The sequence below is a fragment of the Diceros bicornis genome, chromosome 4 (genome assembly GCF_020826845.1).
Source record: "Diceros bicornis minor isolate mBicDic1 chromosome 4, mDicBic1.mat.cur, whole genome shotgun sequence".
NCBI lineage: Eukaryota > Metazoa > Chordata > Mammalia > Perissodactyla > Rhinocerotidae > Diceros > Diceros bicornis.
This window is the reverse complement of record NC_080743.1, coordinates 13,997,876-14,017,460: the sequence shown is the minus strand read 5'-3', so window position 1 is coordinate 14,017,460 and position 19,585 is coordinate 13,997,876. Positions and strand designations below refer to the sequence as shown.

Genomic DNA, 19,585 nt, shown 5'->3' with positions numbered 1-19,585 from the left:
AAAAATTACAACATTATCCTTTTGCAAAGTGTTCTATTTAGCACGATTCAAGGCTAAAGGGTTTTTTGTTTCTTACTGTATGAATCCAGACAGCTAACATCAGCCTCCTCAATGTGCCCCAAATAGCTATTTAAATCACAGCCACTAACATATCAGGGGTAAAGTCTTTATCTAGTTGCTAACCAATACTTAACAGAGGGTCTTTGCTGCCTACCATTTACATTTTTTCAAGATTTTATGAACCCAAGACCTTTCACAAATGGGCAAACTGAGCTAAAACCATCCTCACTCACTCTGCATGCTACTGTAGAAATGACAGTAAGGAGGAAAAGAGGGCAAAAAGGAAGGGAGGGAGGGACAGAGGGACAGAGAGAGGGAGGAAGAATTGATTGATTCTGGTAGTAACATAACACCAAAATTTTAGCAAAAAAAAAATTTCAGGTGACATCAGCATCATGGTGGAGTGAGATGTTCCCTTTGTCTCTCCCCTCTAAGTTGCAAGTAAATGGACATTCATTAACCAACAGAGGATTCCCTACACAACAACACAGGATGCCTGAGAGATCCACCTAGCTATACATCTGAAGGTGGGTGGACTGGATCCCCAGGAAGCAGGGGAACTAGGTGAGTGGGTGGGCCCCTCCCCCTCCCAAAGGCAGTGATCCAGGTCACAGATCCTCACACCATGGCCGGTGTGACTGTGACTAGAAGCAAGGGCATGTGAACGCTTTTGGAGTGATAGCCTGCAGGAGCACCCACCTACTGAGGCAGCCCTGCCCATGTGAAGGCTCCCCACCGAGTCATGGAGGCTCAGCCTATATGAAGGCACCCCACCCACTAAGCACAGCAGCTCAGCCAGACCCGCCTGTGAGTGCAGCGGCCCCACCTGTGCAAGCACGACTTGCTGAGTGGCTGCAGCCAGCCTGCACAAACACAGAGCAGCCTGACCAGCACAACTATCAGCAGACAAGGTGGGATCAAAAAACACAGCCTCTGCACTCCCCACCCCCAGTGGTGGCAGGTGGGATCTGCAACCTGATACTACCACAAATGCAGCAGAGTATCAATTCATCAAACACCATGAAGAACTACAGTAACACTGCAGAGCAGAAGAAAAATGACAAGTCTCCAGAAACCAATTCTGAAGTCACAGAAGATTATAATCTAAACGACAGAATTCAAAATAGTTGTCATTAATAAACTCAACAAGTGATAAGAAAACACAAAAAGACAGCTCAATGAACTCAGGAATAAAATTAATGAATAGAAGGAATACTTCACCAAAGAGATTAAAGCCCTTAAAGAAAACTATACAGAAATTCTGGATATGAAGAATACAATTAATGAGATAAAAAATAATGTAGAAACCATAAAAAATAGAGTAGACATTATGGAGGACAGAATTAGTGAATTAGAAGATAGAAATATAGAAATGCTTCAGGTGGAGGAGGAGAGAGAACTAAGATTTTTAAAAAATAAAGAAATGCTTTGAGAAATATCTAACTCAATTAGGAAAAGTAACATGAAGATTATAGGTACTGCAGATGGAGAAGAGAGGGAAAAAGGAGCAGAGGGCCTGTTCAAAGACATAACAGCTGAGAACTTCCCAAACCTGGGGAAGGAAGTGGACTTACAAGTACATGAAGCCAATAGAACTCCTAATTACATCAATGCAAAAAGATCTTCTCCAAGGCATATAATATTAAAACTGTCAAAAGTCAGTGACAAAAATTTCAGGAAAAAAAGAAGAAAATAGAGGGTCAGCAAGAGCTTGCATATACATAAATACCAATATTTGGCATTTCAATACAAGCTACTCACTAATAGAGTTACATTAAAAGCAAATGTCCTTATGTGAACACTGCTGTAGACTTTTAGTCAATAGATATAATCAAAATTGCATTTTATTTTATTTCATTTTAATTTATATGATACCCCTTTCTAAAATTACTTCAGGCATCAGTTCACTCATGACATATTTGAGTGCCTGTATTAAATTCAAGAAACAGTTTTTACAAGCAAGTTTCCGTAATTAAAAGGGAGAATATGAACGTGAATAGAGAACTAAATGCCCAGTATCCCACCATTCAGATGACCACTCTCAACAAGCTCACATCTTTTAAATTTCTTTTTTTCTTATGAGTGAGACTGTAAAAATTGAAGTCATATTCTATGCATAGTTTTATATCTCACTTTTTGCCCCATAACTTTAGTGTAGACATTTACTTAGATTAATATACATCTTTCTGCTTTACTTTCAATGCCAATTTAATAGTCATCGTATGACTAGAGCATGCTTTATTTTACCAATCCTCTATTGTTGGGTATCTAGGTTATTTCCACTAGGCCTTTTTCCACAGATGTTTGTAGGTCTGATTGAAGCCCAGCAGGGAGATTTTCATATTCCCTTTCTGTTCTGTTTCTGTGGGATATAGCCCCTCCCACAGAGCCTATTTACCCCACTCACATAAGAACTTTTCAGTTCATGGCCACAAGTTACACTGTTGTGTAGCAGGTTAAAGAAAATGACTTCTGTATAAATTATTTGATAAGATCTTCTTACTCCAGGCACCAACATTAAAAACACCAAAAAAGAACAAGAACGGGAGGTCTCATTATGGAGAGATGTCTACCTTTTCTGTTTAACTATTTGATTTCTTTTTTGCTTAAATTTTATCATTTAAATGTCAATTTTCCAAATTCTTGACACTTTCAAGCCTCAAAGGTTTACATTTGAACAATTACACTATTCTTAGCAAAGTTCCAATAAAAAAAAAACCTTTCCACTGATATTAATCTTCACAGTCAAGTAGTTTTTAGATCCTGATTATTGCTAAATGCAAAACAACACTGTAAAACTAAAATGAAATTTAAAAGCTAAATCTGAATTCCAAATCCTATTTCTTCATAGGCATGCAATAATTTTATATGCTTGTAATCTGAATTTTTTCATGAAGCCCTAGATCATAAAATTTTACATGTTACCAATTAGACTTCCTGTATATAAACCCAAATAGATTTTTAAAAACTGACTAAAAGAATCTCAATTGTTGAGCACTTGGGTTGTTTCTAACTGCTCACTAATATAAAAAATTCTGCAACGAACATCTTAGCTTTTTTTATTCTTCTAAATGATTTCCTTAAGCTAAATTCCCAGAAATGTAAATACAGTATCAAAGAATATGGACACTTTTGTGTGTTGTCAAAATGCTTTTCAAAGCAATTACATGCTACCAATAGGATAGGAGTCCAGCAGTTTCCCTAATGTTTTATCAGCAGTGACTACTAATGATGAGAAATCATTAAACACGATTTCTACTTTGACAGATGTAAAATGGTAACCGCCCATGTTTTTAGTTTTTTTTTTTTTGTGAGGAAGATCAGCCCTGAGCTAACATCCGTGCTAATCCTCCTCTTTTTGCTGAGGAAGACCTGCCCATGGTTTTTAATCTATATATTTCTATGGGTTGCTCTTTCAAGAACCCTAGGGAGCTATGTGCGAAATTCTCCTTGGCATTGTGTGTGAAGTGGTAGTCAGAATAAGCAGATCATAAATAAAATGGGTCACTCCAGAGCAATTTCAGTTCATTGAGACATCTCTCCTCTTCTAAATAAAAGACGATCTAAGGAGTTGATAGAAGTTTGTATCTCCTTATATCTGAGACTGCGTCATCATCACAATGATTTAACCCAACTATTTGAAACTGAAGGTCAGTTTTTCTGGAGATTAACAACATTCAACCTAGATTTACTTGATATTAGGGCTAATACAAACCAAGACTGGGAGAAATGTTTGTTACGACACAATTTATTTTTATATGAGCATCTTTTATACCATGAGTCATAAAACATTTTACAGTGATACATAAGCTAATGGTCCATGTAGAATGCTGATTTTTCAATGTTTATTTAACTTGTGATGAAATATTGGTTGTTTTATTTTCTGGCAGGTAACAGCCGACTTTCCAGGAACCATGTAAAAGAAAATAATCCCAGATGTTTAAAAAAGTCCCTAGACCCAGAAGATCATAATTTACCCTCTCCCAATGCCTCACACAGCACCAAGGAGATGCAGCATTGTGATGAAAACAAATAAGGAAAGGAAAAGAACTAGGGAAAAAAAACAACAACCACCCTCACCAACGGGGAAAATCTGTCAACCAAGTAATATTTTTTCCTAAAAGAAGTGAAAAACACTCTCCTGTCTTTTCCCAGTGAATGTGCAACTCCTCAGCTGCTCTCAGTGAATGGCGGCTGTGACATTTAAATGATAAAGTAAGACAATCTGAAGTTCACCATATCAAATACAGTAACAGCTCTCCAAGGAACAAGAAAGAGAATCAATGGCTGTACTGTTGGATGCTTTAGGCCTGTGGTATTATTTTCATAAATTAAATTTATAACTGGCTGGCTTGCTTTCTTTTGCTTTTTATTGAAGCCAAAACATCATAACTCCCCATTGAGATGATACTGACAGTTTTCAGATAGACTTCTTGGCTCTCTCTTTTCTTTTAGCCCCAGTCCCTCATCTTAGTGCAGAAACTCTGGGAAATGCTTCCAAGGAAATAAAGTGTAGGTAGGGTTCTTCTAAAACCACACAGAAGTGACTCAGTCTGTCAATGGTAAAGCTTTTTTTCTCCAAGGACACAAGTTCAAAATCTGGAATCAGGAGAAACTCTTATTGGGTTGTAGCGCAAATGACTCAATATCTAAAATGTGGAAAATTCAATGTTTGATTGTTATTCACTCGAGGGTTCTCCAAGTCCTTTGCCAATATACAGTTCATTTATTCTTCCTCCTTCTCCCTCAAATTCCATGCTCTCCACTCCTTAATCGCTGGAGGGAAAAAGATGGATCCCAATCAGATTTTTTTTTCTCTTTTTCACAATTTATAGAATGCTTCATTTAAAAAAAATGTTTGAAGCTTTGATAAGATCAAACGATGGCAAATGAGATCTTCAGCAAAGTTGATGGCAAAAACAAAGAGACTTTTGGGAGATGAAACAGTGGAAAGAACGCTTCTGAGTTAGACGGGGCCGAGTTCAAATCTTAGTTCTGAAACTAGCTGTGTAAATCTGGGCAAGTCACTTATCCTCTTTAACTCCCAGCTTCTCTGTCTATCAAATGGAATTAAGAGCTACTTCACAGAGTAATTGCAATCTTAAATAAGATGTTAATTTAAAGATTCTAGTATGATGCCTGCCCAGTGCAATGCCTGGCATACAGCAGGCAATGAATAAATGGCCACTGATTCTGCCATTGCTGTTGCCAGGGGTTTAAATTATTACCTCATTCTATTTCATTCTTCCCTGGGAAGAGATGACAACACTCAATTAGAATTCACAAAGTAGGGGTTGGTGGCAAATTTGTTAGCAAGGTGGGTGAGTTCTCTCACTCTTCCTCCCAGGACACTTACCACAAAGCCTAGCGAACCAGGTAATTAACAATGAAGACTATGACTGATTCACGGGTCATGATCAACATCACCCACAATGACAAATATTTATTGAGCTTTTCAAGTATCAGTTGGATAGAGATAAAATGTATTCATAGGAACCAGAGGTTGTGGTTTTAAATACCTTTCCATATTGATTAATAAGACGGCTTCCTGGAAATATACATAAAATAAATGTCTTTTGAAATTGTTTCAACTATGTATGGCAGAAAATGAACTAAGGCATAATTCAGAAGAACTGGAAGGTCTTAAAGGAAAAGGTTTAGAATTAAAGTGATGCTCAGTCAAGGAACACCATGCTGAAGGGGTGATTTAGAAGGGTCTGGGCAGAGTGTAGAGAAACCATGGTGGATAGTGCTGCACCCCAGGCCTCATAACAGTGGGGGGTTGGAGGAACAAGAGGAGGGGGAGCAGTCACTGGAACACAGAGACAGAAACAACTGTGTGGAGAGCACCTGAAGAGAGCAGTGCCTTTCAGCAGAGTGGTAGAGCCAGACTGGAGTGACCTTGCAATGAGGGAGCTGGGAGAATAAATACTCCAACCTCACTTTCCTCCCTCCTTCTGATCTCCCACTAGAGCTCCCACTGGCTAAACCCAACCAGAGGCTGGAGAGCAAGGAGCTCCTGGCTGTAATCCATGTGGGTCAACCTCCCAGGGCAGAGAGCAGGTGAAGGGCACAGAGTGGGCCTGGAGGGGCAAATGGAGGATTTTCAGTCTGTTCATAGACCAGGCAAGATAAAACCAAGTCCTAAGGTGGGAAAGCTCCTAGATCAAGGACACTTTAGAGCAGGGTTGCATCTTGCTTATTTTTGTAACTCTAGTGTCCAACAAGTGCCTAGCTCAGAGTAAGCACTCAACAAATATTTGTTTTAGGAAGAGCGGTATTGCTTGGATGTTCACTTCAGTGTTAGATTTTTTAAGAAGAACATTTTCAATTTGCTACTAAACCAATCAAAAGTTTGTCTCTGCAGAGTCACAGAGAAATATGAAAATAGACGAAGTGACAAAAGTTGGCATGTGAAGTCAAAACTGTCATATCTCCCATGAGCTGTGCAAGGCAGCTCTGCACAGGAATGCATTCCGCAGCAAAGTTTGGCTCCCTCACAGCAAGTTCAAGTTTAAATCCTATATTAATGCTATTGACTGATATAAATGGAGCCCCCACAATTTACCTAAAGCAGTAGTGCTTTTAGGTTAACATTTGGAGGGGCAAATTTAAAGAAGAGTACAAAATGAAATAATTCTGTGAATTTCAAAGTTAAGCTTCTACTATTAAATTGTTTAAAACTTTCTATGTTTTTTCCTATTAAAATTATCTGAAGTATTTTTATTTTTCATCAGATGATATTAAAATAATTGTACTGGGATTAAACTTCCTAAACCTTAGCCAAAATTTTTACAAAAGTTGACTAAATATAAAACTTTAGGAACTGTTTAAGCAGAACGAGTGATGTTTGACCACAAGTCACTCACGGGGATGTCATTTAGGACAGTGTATTTCAAACACTAAGCAATATACTTCACGTAGAAACCTACTACACACTCAGATATCGACCAGGTCACAATGTAAAACTTTTTTTTTTTAATGCAGATAGTGGTCAAACATTTTGAAATATGCTACCCTAAATGCCAGTGTGGCATTTGCTCTGCTTAAAATATGCCTTAATGTATGATATTTAATCAGTGCTATTGATATGTACGTATCCTCTATTTATCCATCCATCTGAAACAAATACTGTATCTTTCTGCGTACCATGCATGCTGATAAGTTGCATTCTTTTCTAGTCTGTTTATTTCTTTTTAAAAAAATGCTGACTGCTACCCACCAAATTAATTTAAAGACCCACTAATGGGAAGAGACCTACAGTTTTAAAAGGCTTCATTTGGCTTGGCCTATATATATAAGTGCCAATTGTGGAAAACAAGAAAGCACAAGACAGCAGAAAAAAGAAACGATGAGGACTGAAGAAACTAAAGAGAAGAACAACAGAATAATTTACCCAGGGACCTACAGAGATAGCTGGGCCTAATATATTAAGAGACGGGAGAGAGAGGAGGAAACAACCTATTAATTCACACACACACACATTTATTTTTTTTCCATTAATTCAACCACTCATTCCACAGACTTTGAGTTCCTGCTCCAGCTTGTGTCCTGAAGATAGAGAGAGAAAAGACATAGCACTTACGCTCTCCAGAAGTTCACCATCTGGAAAGATGGAGACAAATATGGAGATGATTACTATATGGATGACAACAGCTGCTCTAGATGTATGTGGTGCCGAGGAAACAGGAAGCCATGCAGTCAGCCTGATTGGGAAAGTGAGGTACACTGCCCAGAGGAGGCCATGCTAACGACATGCTAGCTATCTTCTAGAACCTGCCCAGCTTGCCTTTTCAGGGCTGCAGTCGAGGTGAGCTAGGTCTGAATCCTTATTCTGCCTTTCACTGTCTGAGTGACCTTGAACAACCTTCTGAGCTTCAGTCTTTCCATCTGTAAAATGGAAGGGTAACAACACCAACCTCGTAGGGTTGTGGTAAGGATTAAGCGGGATGATGTACAATAACTAGACTACCACAGCATCAGGAGTCCAAGACACGCTCACTGCTGTTATCACTATCACTGACAACAGCAAGATCATCTTTCTGTTTCCCCCCTCAAAGTGGTGGAAAATAAGATTAGAATGATTAGATTTTTTGAGGCTGGGTCTCTCTGAACTTGTAACAGGCATGGCAGATGTCCACGCTGAGACAGGAGCCAGGGCCTGAAATCTTTGGAGAAGAAGGAAGTGGAATAAAGGCTCCAGCATGAAACACCATTGCTCTGGAGTGTCTTTTCCTGAAGTTTTACTACTGTTATCTCAAGTGTTTAATTGCGTAATTTTAAATATTTTGATGCTTTTGAGGCTTAAGGGCACAGGGTATGGTTACTTAGAGATGAAATATAAAATAAGGACTGAAGAGCTATCAAACTCCAAAGTCTGCCATGAACTACCAGCAGATATGGAGTATCATAAAGAACAATTTTGTAGGTGAGAAGAAAAAAGCAGAGCCAGATCAGATAAGACAATAACCAATCTAGACTACCAGGATTCAATTTCCACTTCCAGCTTTCCTAATTTGGACCTTTCTGTGCCATGATCTTACTTCAATAAGTAAGTGATTACGAACATTACTCCTACTCACCTGACTCATAGCCCACAGAAGCCTAACCCAACCACTATAAAATCTGCTACAAGTCCTTCTCTTAGCCATTCACCCAAAATGCTTAAACAAAATCAGAAATTCTGAGTTTCCCACCTAGCCATTGGATCTAAAACAGAATTCATCCACATTATCAGGCCAAATGTTTCCATTGAGAATGATTTCAGTGATGTGAGGAAGAAAAGTAAGCTCTTAAAAAGACTCCATCTCTGTGTAGTAAATGAAATAAATTAAAATAACGGGATGCTGGTTTGGGTTATAATCTTGTTACTGCTTAGAGCAATTGCTTATGCAAATCAAGAATGATGAAGTCAGGCCCATTTAGCAATTGTCTTTGAGGGCAATGCTAATGCCTGGAAACCCAGTGATCAAACTTCAGATGCAATAGTGAAACTTGGCTCTGCAGTGTCTCATTTATTTGCTAGAATCAAAGTTTGGCTTGTTTCTTGATAGACGGAGCCAAAGAATCAATGACCAAAGGGAAAGAAATGAGAAAGGGATTTCTTAGTGAATAGTGGGCAAAGAACTTAGCAAAATTTATCCTTGAGACTTTTCCAATCGTATGTTTTCTAATAAAATGACCTACCAGTAGCTTCCTTTTCATCTCAAGTTCTTTGCTTAAAACACCATGGCACAAACAAAAACAACCCAATTATAAAATGGGCAAAAGATTTGACATGTCTCCAAGGAAGATATATAAATCAAGAAACACATGAAAAGATATTCAATCTCATTAGTCACTATGGAAATGCAAACCAAAACCATAGTGAGATGCCACCTCACATGGATTAGGATGGCTATTAAAGAGAAAAAAAATAAGTGTTGGCAAGCATATAGAGAAATTGGAACTCTCATACGCTGCTAGTAGAAATGTAAAATGATGCAGTCACTGTATAAAACAATTTGACAGTTCCTCAATAAGTTAAATACGCAATCATCATATGACCCAGGAATTCCATTCCTCGGTATATACCCAAAAGAACTGAAAACCGGTATTCAAAGACTTGTACAAGACTATTCATAGCAGCACTATTCACAATAGCCAAAAGGTGGAAACAACTCAAATGTCCATCAACTGATGAATGGACAAGGAGAATGTGGTATATCTACACAATGGAACATTATTCGGCCATAAAAAGGAATGAAGTACTGATACATGCTAAAAACATGGATGAACCTTGATCACATCATGCTAAGTGAAAGAAACCAGACACAAAAGGCCACATATTGTATGATTCCATTTACATGAAATATCCAGAGTAAGCAAATTCATAGAGACAGAAAGCAGATTAATAAGTGATTGTTAGGGGCTGGAGAGAGGAGAATAGTGAGTAACCACTTACGAGGTATGGCTTTTCCTTTTGGATGATGAAAATGATCTGAAACAGATAGTAGTGCTAATTGTACACTGTAAATGTACTAAGTGCCACTGAATTGTACACTTTAAAATGGTGAAAATGGTAAATTTTATATCATGTGTATTTTAATACAGACACAGATACACACACCCATGGCAACTCTAGAAGTTCTATATAGAACTGAGGGAAGTGCTTAGGGGTAGCAACATGTTTGAAAGGGGTCTAGAGGCTTTGTATCTAAACTGTGTATGCTAAGCATGAACATGGTTTTCACTTAGATGGGATATTTTCTTAGAATGACTAGGAGTAAGGCACTGAGGGAGATTAAAGAAGGGAGAAAATTATTGGAACTACTCCATTGTACTGCCAATGTTAAAACACCTTATAGAAGTAGCCAGTTTTTCTATTTTAAAACAATCAATATGGGATACTATTTCTTCTAGTGGACGTTTAGAAAATAAAACAGCCTTTGCATATTCAACAAAGTTCACATTTTGTTATCTGTATTTTTTAAATGAGCATAGTCTATAATTTCTGTTTCCAGTGTCACCACTTTTCTCCCCCACAATATGGAAACACTGCTAATTTTCTTTTCCACTCCTCTGGCAATTTTTATTGTTTGGTATAGCAACAGGGAGCAAGCGTATTTACATACCTGTAATAAGCCACTCCCCTCAGCAGCCAGCAGTCAATTCCATCTATCCCCATATTTCTCCATTAGACAGCGGTGCCTTATTATCTAAGGACACAATTTTAACTTGTCAGTCCACCTTGAATCTAAGTTTAAAAATAAGGAAATGGAAGGAACCAAATTTCTCAGAACTGATGCCTTAGAGGTTGTTTCCGTACAACTTAAGCAGAGGCATGTGCACTCCAAGGGATATTTAAAGATGTACTAGGAGGTACATAAATCCCAGAAATAATACAGTACATCTTCCTGAATTGTCAGTTCACTCCACGATAAGGGATCTAAGAACATTACTTTTATATTAAAACAGATACATTATGGAGCAAAATGCAAGATCCACGTGTATTTTTAAGATTATACAAGACTTAAAAGAAATTTCTCACTAGCTACCACACTCAGAAAGGGCCAGTTCATTCTCCTCTGCCTTTAGGAACCTGTAAAAGCACTTTGTGAAGTGCAAGAGACCATACAAACCCTGCAGCAATGTAGCAATGGGCGTGCTCGTGGAAAAGTATGAGGGTCTCATTTAATACCACACAGAGAAATCACAATTTTGTTGTAGAATTGTATTGTGCTTTAAAATTAGTTCAAAAAGTGTTTTTACATATGTAATTCATTCAATCCTTATGATATCCCTGTGAGGTTGGCATTTTATACAGAAGGGTAAGAAGGCTCTGGAAATTCAAGCAATAATCATGTATAGGGATAGTAACAGTCAGTCTAAGAATCCAAGGTACCCTAAAAGGCAAAGCAAACTACTAGGCTAAAAAGGGGTGGGGTGTTGATTCAAAGTCAGTAGTAAGAGAACCATCATGCAACTGTGCTCCTCCCTCAGAGAGGAGGCTAAGAGTGCTCTTCTAGAGTAATTGAAATAAAGAGAGCAGTGGGCACAATGAAAAGTATGGCTGAAACTTTGTGGCTGAAACCCCCAAATCTGCACACTCAATGGCGAGATCCTCAGCATCCTAGCAACAAAGATTATGTCCCCAGGAGACGGGGGTGTTTCCTGGAGAAATCAAATGTCTCCCTAGAGTAACACTACATGTACTAGACTAGGAGTCCTCCAAGAAAGCTGGCTCAGCAAAACCAAGCTACAGTGAACACAAAACCCTCCATTCAACACACAGATTTCTTTCTTTTCTTTTTTTTTTTTTATTGTGGTAACATTGGTTTACAACATTATATAAATTTCAAGTTTTCATCATTATATTTCGATTTCTGTGTAGATTACATCAAGTTCACCACCCAAAGAGTAATTACAATCCAACACCATACATATGTGCCTAATCATCTCTTTCACCCTCCTCCCTTCCCTCTTCCCCTCTGGTAACCACCAACCCAATCTCTGTCTCTATGTGATTGTTTCTTGTCATTTTTATCTTCTATTTACATATGGTATTTGACTTTCTCCCTCTTACTTATTTTGTTTAGCATAACACCCTCAAAGTCCATCCATGTTGTCACAAATGGCCAGATTTCATTGTTTTTTATGGCTGAGTAGTATTCCATTGTGTATATATACCATATCTTCTTTACCCATTCATCCCTTGATGGGCACCTAGGTTGCATCCAAGCTTTGGCTATTGTGAATAACGCTGCAATGAACATAGGGGTGCATATACCTTTACACTCTCATGTTTTCACGTTCTCTGGATAAACACCCAGCAGTGGAATAGGTGGATTGTATGGTAGTTCTACTCTCAATTTTTTGAGGAATCTGCATACTGTTTTCCTTAGTGGCTGCACCAGTTTGCACTCCCATCAGCAGTGTATGAGAGTTCCCTTCTCTCCACATCCTGTCCAACTCTTATTATTTCCTGTCTTGTTAATTATAGCCATTCTGATGGGCATGAGGTGATACCTCATTGTAGTTTTGATTTGCATTTCTCTGATAATTAGTGGTGTTGAACATCTTTTCAAGTGCCTGTTGGCCGTCTATATATCTTCTTTGGATAAATGTCTGTTCAGACGTTCTGCCCACTTTTTAATTGGGTTGTTAGTTTTTTTGTTGTTGATATGCATGAGTTCTTTACATATTTTGGATATTAACCCCTTATCAGATACATAGTTTGCAAATATTTTATCCCAATTGTTAGGTTGTCTTTTCGTTTTGTTGATGGTTTCCTTTGCTGTGCAGAAGCTTTTTAGTTTGATGTAGTCCCATTTGTTTACTTTCTATTGTTTCCCTTGCTTGGTCAGACATGATACTTGAAAATATGCTGCTAAGACTTATGTTGAAAAGCATACTGCCTATGTTTTCTTCTAGAAGTTTCATGGTTTCAGGTCTTACATTCAAGTCTCTAATCCATTTTGATTTAATTTTTGCATATGGTGTAAGATAATGGTCTACTTTCATTCTTTTGCATGTGGCACCATTTGTTAAAGAGACTTCCTTTCTCCATTGTATGTTCTTGGATCCCTTGTTGAAAATTAGCTGTCCAAAGATGTGTGGGTTTATTTCTGGGTTCTCAATTCTGTTCCATTGATCCGGTTGTCTGTTTTTGTGCCAGTACCATGCTGTTTTGATTACTATGGCTTTGTAGTATATTTTGAAATAAGGGAATGTGATACCTCCAGCTTTGTTCTTTTTTCTCAGGATTCCTTTGGCTATTTGAGGTCTTTTGTTGTTCCATATAAATTTTAGGATTCTTTGTTCTATTTCTGTGAAAAATGTCATTGGAACTTTGATAGAGGTTGCACTGAATCTGTAGATGGCGTTAGGAAGTATGGACATTTTAATTACGTTAATTCTTCCAATCCAAGAGCACGGAATAGGTTTCCATTTCTTTGTGTCTTCTGCTATTTCTTTCAACAATGTTTTTTTTTTAATTTTTTTGGTGAGGAAGATCAGCCCCAAGCTAACATCCATGCCAATCCTCCTCTTTTTGCTGAAGAAGACTGGCCCTGGGCTAACATCTTCCTCCACTTCATATGGGACGCCACCACAACATGGCCTGACAAGCGGTGCATCAGTGTGCGCCCAGGATCCGAACCCAGGCCGCCAGCAGCGGAGTGAGTGCACTTAACCACTGCGCCATGGGGCCGACCCCTCAACAATGTTTTATAGTTTTCAGTATACAGTTCTTTCACCTCTTTGGTTAAATTTATTCTTAGGTATTTTATTCTTTTTGTTGTGATAGGGATTATATTGGGATATATAATGGGATTATATTCTTAATTTCTCTTTCTGCTACTTTGTTGTTTGTGTATAGAAACACAACTGATTTTTGTATGTTGATTTTGTATCCTGCAAATTTACTATATTCATTCATTATTTCTAAAAGTTCTTTGGTGGATTCTTTAGGGTTTTCTATATATAAAATCATCTCATCTGCAAAGAGTGAGAGTTTCACTTCTTCCTTTCCAATTTGGATCCCTTTTATTTCTTTTTCTTGCCTGATTGTTCTGGCTAGGACTTCCAATAGTATGTTAAATAGGAGTGGTGGGAGTGGGCATCCTTGTCCGGTTCCTCTTCTTAGAGGGATAGCTTTCAGTTTTTCATCATTGAGGACGATATTAGTTACGAGTTTGTCAAAGATGGCCTTTATTATGTTGAGGAACTTTCCTTCTATAACCATTTTTTTCAGAGTTTTTATCATAAATGGATGCTGTATCTTGTCAAGTGCTTTCTTTGCATCTACTGAGATGATCATGTGATTTTTATTCTTCATTTTGTTAATGTCGTGTATCACGTTGATTGATTTGTGGATGTTGAACCATCTCTGCGTCCCTGGGATAAATCCCACTTGATCATGGTGTATGAACTTTTTAATATATTGTTGTATTGAATTTGCTAGTATTTTGTTGAGGATTTTTTTTTGGTGAGGAAGATAAGCCCTGAGCTAACATCTGTTGCCAATCCTCCTCTTTTTGCTGAGGAAGATTGGCCCTGAGCTAACATCTGTGCCCACCTTCCTCTATTTTACAGCATGGCTTGATAAGCAGTGCGTAGGTCCATGCCTGAGATCCGAACCTGTGAACTCTGGGCCACCAAAGTGGAGTGTGCGAACTTAACCACTATGCCACCGGGCCAGCCTCTGTTGAGGATTTTTGCATCTATGTTTATCAGTGATATTGGTCTGTAATTTTCTTTTTTGTGTTGTCCTTGTCTGGTTTTGGTATCAGGGTAATGTTGGCTTTGTAGAATGAGTTAGGTAGTTTCCCTCCCTCTTCAATTTTTTGGAAGAGTTTGAGAAGGATAGGTAATATGTCTTCTTTGAATGTTTGGTAGAATTCACCAGGGAAGCCACCTGGTCCTGGACTTTTATTTTTAGGGTGGTTTTTGATTACTGTTTCAATCTCCTTACTGATGATTGATCTATTCAAATTGTCTATTTTTTCTTGATTCAGTTTTGGAAGGTGATATAATTCTAAGAATTTACCCATTTCTTCTAGATTGTCCAATTTGTTGGCATATAGCTTTTTGTAGTATTCTCTTACAATCTTTTGTATTTCTGAGGTGTCCGTTGTAACTTCTCTTCTTTCATTTCTGATTTGGTTTATGTGATCCTTCTCTCTTTTTTTCTTGGTGAGTCTAGCTAAAGGTTTGTCAATTTTGTTTATCTTTTCAAAGAACCAGCTCTTGGTTTCATTGATTTTTTTCTTTTTTTGTCTCTATTTCATTTATTTCTGCTCTGATTTTTATTATTTCCTTCCTTCTACTGATTTGGGGCTTTGTTTGTTCTTCTTTTTCCAGTTACATTAGGTGCACTGTTAGATTGTTTATTTGAGATTTTTCTTGTTTGTTGAGGTAGGGCTGTACTGCTATAAACTTCCTTCTTATAACTGCTTTTGCTGTATCACATAAATTTTGGCATGTTGTATTTTAATTTTCATTTTCATTTGTCTCCACGTATTTTTTGATTTATCCTTTGATTTCTTCATTGACCCAATTGTTGTTCAGTAGCATTTTGCTTAATCTCCACATATTTGTGGCTTTTCTGATTTTCTTCCTGTAGCTGATTTCTAGTTTCATACCATTGTGGTCAGAAAAGGTGCTTGGTATTATTTCAATCTTCTTAAATTTGTTGAGACTTGTTTTGTGGCCTAATCTATCCTAGAGAATGTTCCATGTGCATTTGAAAAGGATGTGTATTCTTTGGTTTTTGGATAGAATGTTCTGTATATATCTACTAAGTCCAACTGGTCTAATGTTTCATTTAAGGCCAATCTTTCCTTATTGATCTTCTGTTTGGATGATTTATCCACTGGTGTAAGTGAAGTGTTAAAGTCCCCTACTATTATTGTGTTCCTGTCTATTTCTCCTTTTATGTCTGTTAATAATTGCTTTATATATTTAGGTGCTCCTATATTGGGTGCATAGATATTTACAAGTGTTATATCTTCTTGTTGGACTGTTCCCTTGATCATTATGTAGTGTCCTTCTTTGTCTCTTGTTACAGTTTTTGTTTTAAAGTCTGTTTTGTCTGAGTAAGTATTGCTACCCCAGCTTTCTTTTCATTGCCATTTGCATGGAGTATCTTTTTCCATCCCTTCACTTTCAGTTTGTGAGTGTCTTTAGGTCTGAAGTGTGTCTCTGGTATGCAGCATATATATGGGTCTCGTTTTTTTATCCAGTCAGTCACCCTATGCCTTTTGATTGGAGGATTTAGTCTACTGACATTTAAAGTAGCTATTGTTAAGAATGTACTTATCTCCATTTTGTTACTTTTTTTCTGGGTGTTTTACTAGTTCGTCTCTGTCCCTTTCTTCTTCTCTTGCTCTCTTCCCTTGTCGTTTGATGGCTTTCTTTAGTATTATGTTTTGGTTCCTTTCTCTTAATTTTTTGTGTATTTATTGTAAGTTTCTGGTTTGTGATTACCATGAAGTTCATATATAATAACCTACTTATATAGCAATCTATATTAAGTTGATGGTCTCTTTAGTTTGACCTCTTGCTAAAAGCTCTACTCTTTTACTCCCCTAATCCCACATTTTATGTTTGTTTTTTTTTTTGTGAGGAAGATCAGCCTTGAGCTAACATCTGATGCCAATTCTCTTCTTTTTTTGCTGAGGAAGATTGGCCCTAACACCAGTGCCCATCTTCCTCTACCTTATATGGGACACCGCTACAGCATGGCTTGACAAGCGGTGTGTAGGTGCATGCCCAGGATCCGAACCTGTGAACCCCGGGCCACTGAAACAGAGTGTGCGCATTCAACCACTTGTGCCACCAGGCCGGCCTCCCACATTTTATGTTTTTGATATCATATCTAATCTCTTTTGTTGTGCATGTGTATCTGTTACCCTCTTATCATGGAAACAGATAATTTTAGTACTTTTGTCTTTTGACCTTCATATTAGCTTCATAGGCAACACACAACTTTTAATCAGCCTTATTCTTTGATTTATTCTTAAATATAAATCAGCAGCAGAAGATTGCCACACATTGAGGAAAGTTTCCAAAATGAAAGCCAAAACTCAAGACAAACAGAAAAAAAATGGTAAAAAGTAAGATGCATACATAATATGTGCAGGAAACAGAAGAAAATGTTATGACATGATGTAAATAAGAGAAGAATAAAATAAGAACAGGTTGTTATGAAGCAGAAACAATCTGAGAATGCAAAAGAATTCTTGAAAATGAAAAATTTAATAGCTGAATATTAAAAACCTAGTAATTGGAACATACATTTAAGTACATCTGCCAGAAAGCAGAATAAAAGAAAAAGAGACGAAAGTTGGAAAGAAAAGAAACCTAGAAAACAAAATTATATCTAATATAAAATTAACAGAAGTTCCAGAAAGAGAACTGAAAAAAATAAATAGGAGGAAATTATCAAAGAAATAATTCAAGAAAACTTCCCAGAGTGTAAGAACAAACTGGAGTCTCCATATTCAAACTGCTCTCTGAAGCCTAGCACAATTCATTTAAGAAGACCCACACTTAAGCATATCACATCGAAATATCATATCTTCAGAGATGAAGAAAAATTTTTAAAGTTTCTAACAAGAAAAATCAGGTCAGGTGCAAAGGGGCAAAAAATCAAAATAGTATCAGACCTCCCAACTAGAAAATGATGGAATAACTCCTCCAAAATTCTTAGGGAAAGGATTTCCCAGCTAAATTCTAGATTTAACGAAACTATCAATCCAGTATGAGGGTAGAATAAAGATTCTTTCAGACAAAAATGCAAAAAACCTGTCTTTCTTATTCACTCTTTCTTAGGAAGCTTCTAGAAGATGTAATCTAGCAAAATGAGGGCATCAACCAAGAAGAGAACGACAAGGATCCAGGAACCAGAAGTCCAACATAGGTGTGATGCAGGGATCTTTTAATGACAACTACACAAGACGCTTGGAGGACAATCTGTCCGTGTGGCCATATATTTGGATATTAGGGGGAAAAAACTGACATGCACATGGCAGTGTTGATGGACTGTTTAAAAAACTGTGCAACTAAAAATACAAGGCACCTAATATCACTCAAAAAAAGAGTTTTCCAAGAAAAGAAACATAACCATAGCATATTTCTTGGCTTTGCAATGAATAATATTTATACAATTTTAAATATAACTTTCGCATTAACTAAAATTATGATAAAGCTATATTAGAAGAATGGATAAAGAACATGTGTGGGGACAAGAGAAAGGTAAATTGTCAACTGCCATCACAGGAATTTAATAGAAAATGTCTAAAATTGAGACATCAGAGAAGTAGATGTATGTTATTTTGAAACGTGGATATATAAATAGCATCATGTATAGGACTGAGAAGTGATTGCCACTAGAGGTAAGGAGGAGGAGTGGGGAGGGGTGGATGGGCTACTATTTTTAAGTAGATTTCTAAGTATATGCATGCATTATTTTCATTGAAAAATTAATTTAAGAAAGAACTCCATGTTGTCAATAATAGAGCATTAAAGTAATTTTGGTATACCAATACAATAAGATGCTACACAGCCACCAAACACCATATCACAGAATATCTGTATCTCAAAGAAAGAATATTCTCAATTTTGTAACACACACACACACCCCGCACGGTGTGTATATATACTGTGGATACAAAAATAAATGGTCTTTACCCTCAAACAACTTCCAGTCCAGCATGGAGGCACATATAAGCTGATAGTTTTGATATGATGTGTTTGTAAGGTGCAGGGGTTCTCAAACTTGAGCATGCATCAGAATTACCTGGAGAGCTTACGAACAAAGATTGCAGGGCCCCAGGCCAGAGGTCCTGATTGATAGGTCTGGGGCAGGGTCCAAGAATTTACATTTCTAACATGTTCCCAGGAGATGCTGATGCTGCTGATCTGGATGACACTTTGAACACCACTGAGAGTGTTATATGCAGGGTTCTCTGACATACTTGGCCCAGCACAGGCATTAGAGGACACTTTCTGGAGGAGATGCTCCCAACTCACATCCTAAATGGTTCTCCGTAGTCTCTGAAGTTCTCACCAAGATGGAAAACATTTTCAACTGCCGACAAGGCTTAATGGAAATTCTGGACTTACCAATGATAAGGTTGTACATACTAACTACAAACAGCACTTTGCTTTGCTTTGGACTAGAATTCTCTAGTCAGTACTGGTGATTTCAGACAAATCAGCAGCTCTGCCTGGCATTTTTATATGCCTTTGATTGACAAAATGGAGAAATAAAAAAAATCATTGCTTAAGAATTGTAGTTTGATGAACAAAATCTTCTGAGTTCGGGGTGACTGGGGGGGCCTGAGTAAGCTTGAGGTCTTTGATAATGAGAGGGAGGGAATCTTGATTCAGGCTAATAAGCGGAGGACACAAGACGGGCCGCCTGGTTGAGAGAGAGGCAGGACCACTCTCTGCTGTGACTCTGATCACTGCTCGATGCTGTCCCTGTTCATTTCTCCAGAGAAGAGGGAGCAGCGTAAGTGGAGAAGGATGAACACTAGTT

At 37.7% G+C, this 19,585-nt stretch overlaps 1 protein-coding gene across 7 annotated transcripts in view; it reads right to left on the bottom strand.

The window, feature by feature from the left end:
• ST6GALNAC3 (ST6 N-acetylgalactosaminide alpha-2,6-sialyltransferase 3) overlaps positions 1–19,585 on the bottom strand; it is a 501,804-nt gene that overhangs the window by 140,807 nt on the left and 341,412 nt on the right. Inside the window, exon 4 of one of the 7 annotated variants that reach the window (XM_058538323.1) lies at positions 2,890–4,836. The exons of the other annotated variants lie outside the window; for them this stretch is intronic. Within the exon in view, the coding sequence (XP_058394306.1) occupies positions 4,830–4,836 (7 nt within the window). The 3' untranslated portion in view covers positions 2,890–4,829. Of the gene's footprint in view, positions 1–2,889; positions 4,837–19,585 lie in introns of those variants that run through there. 7 annotated transcript variants of the gene reach the window in all.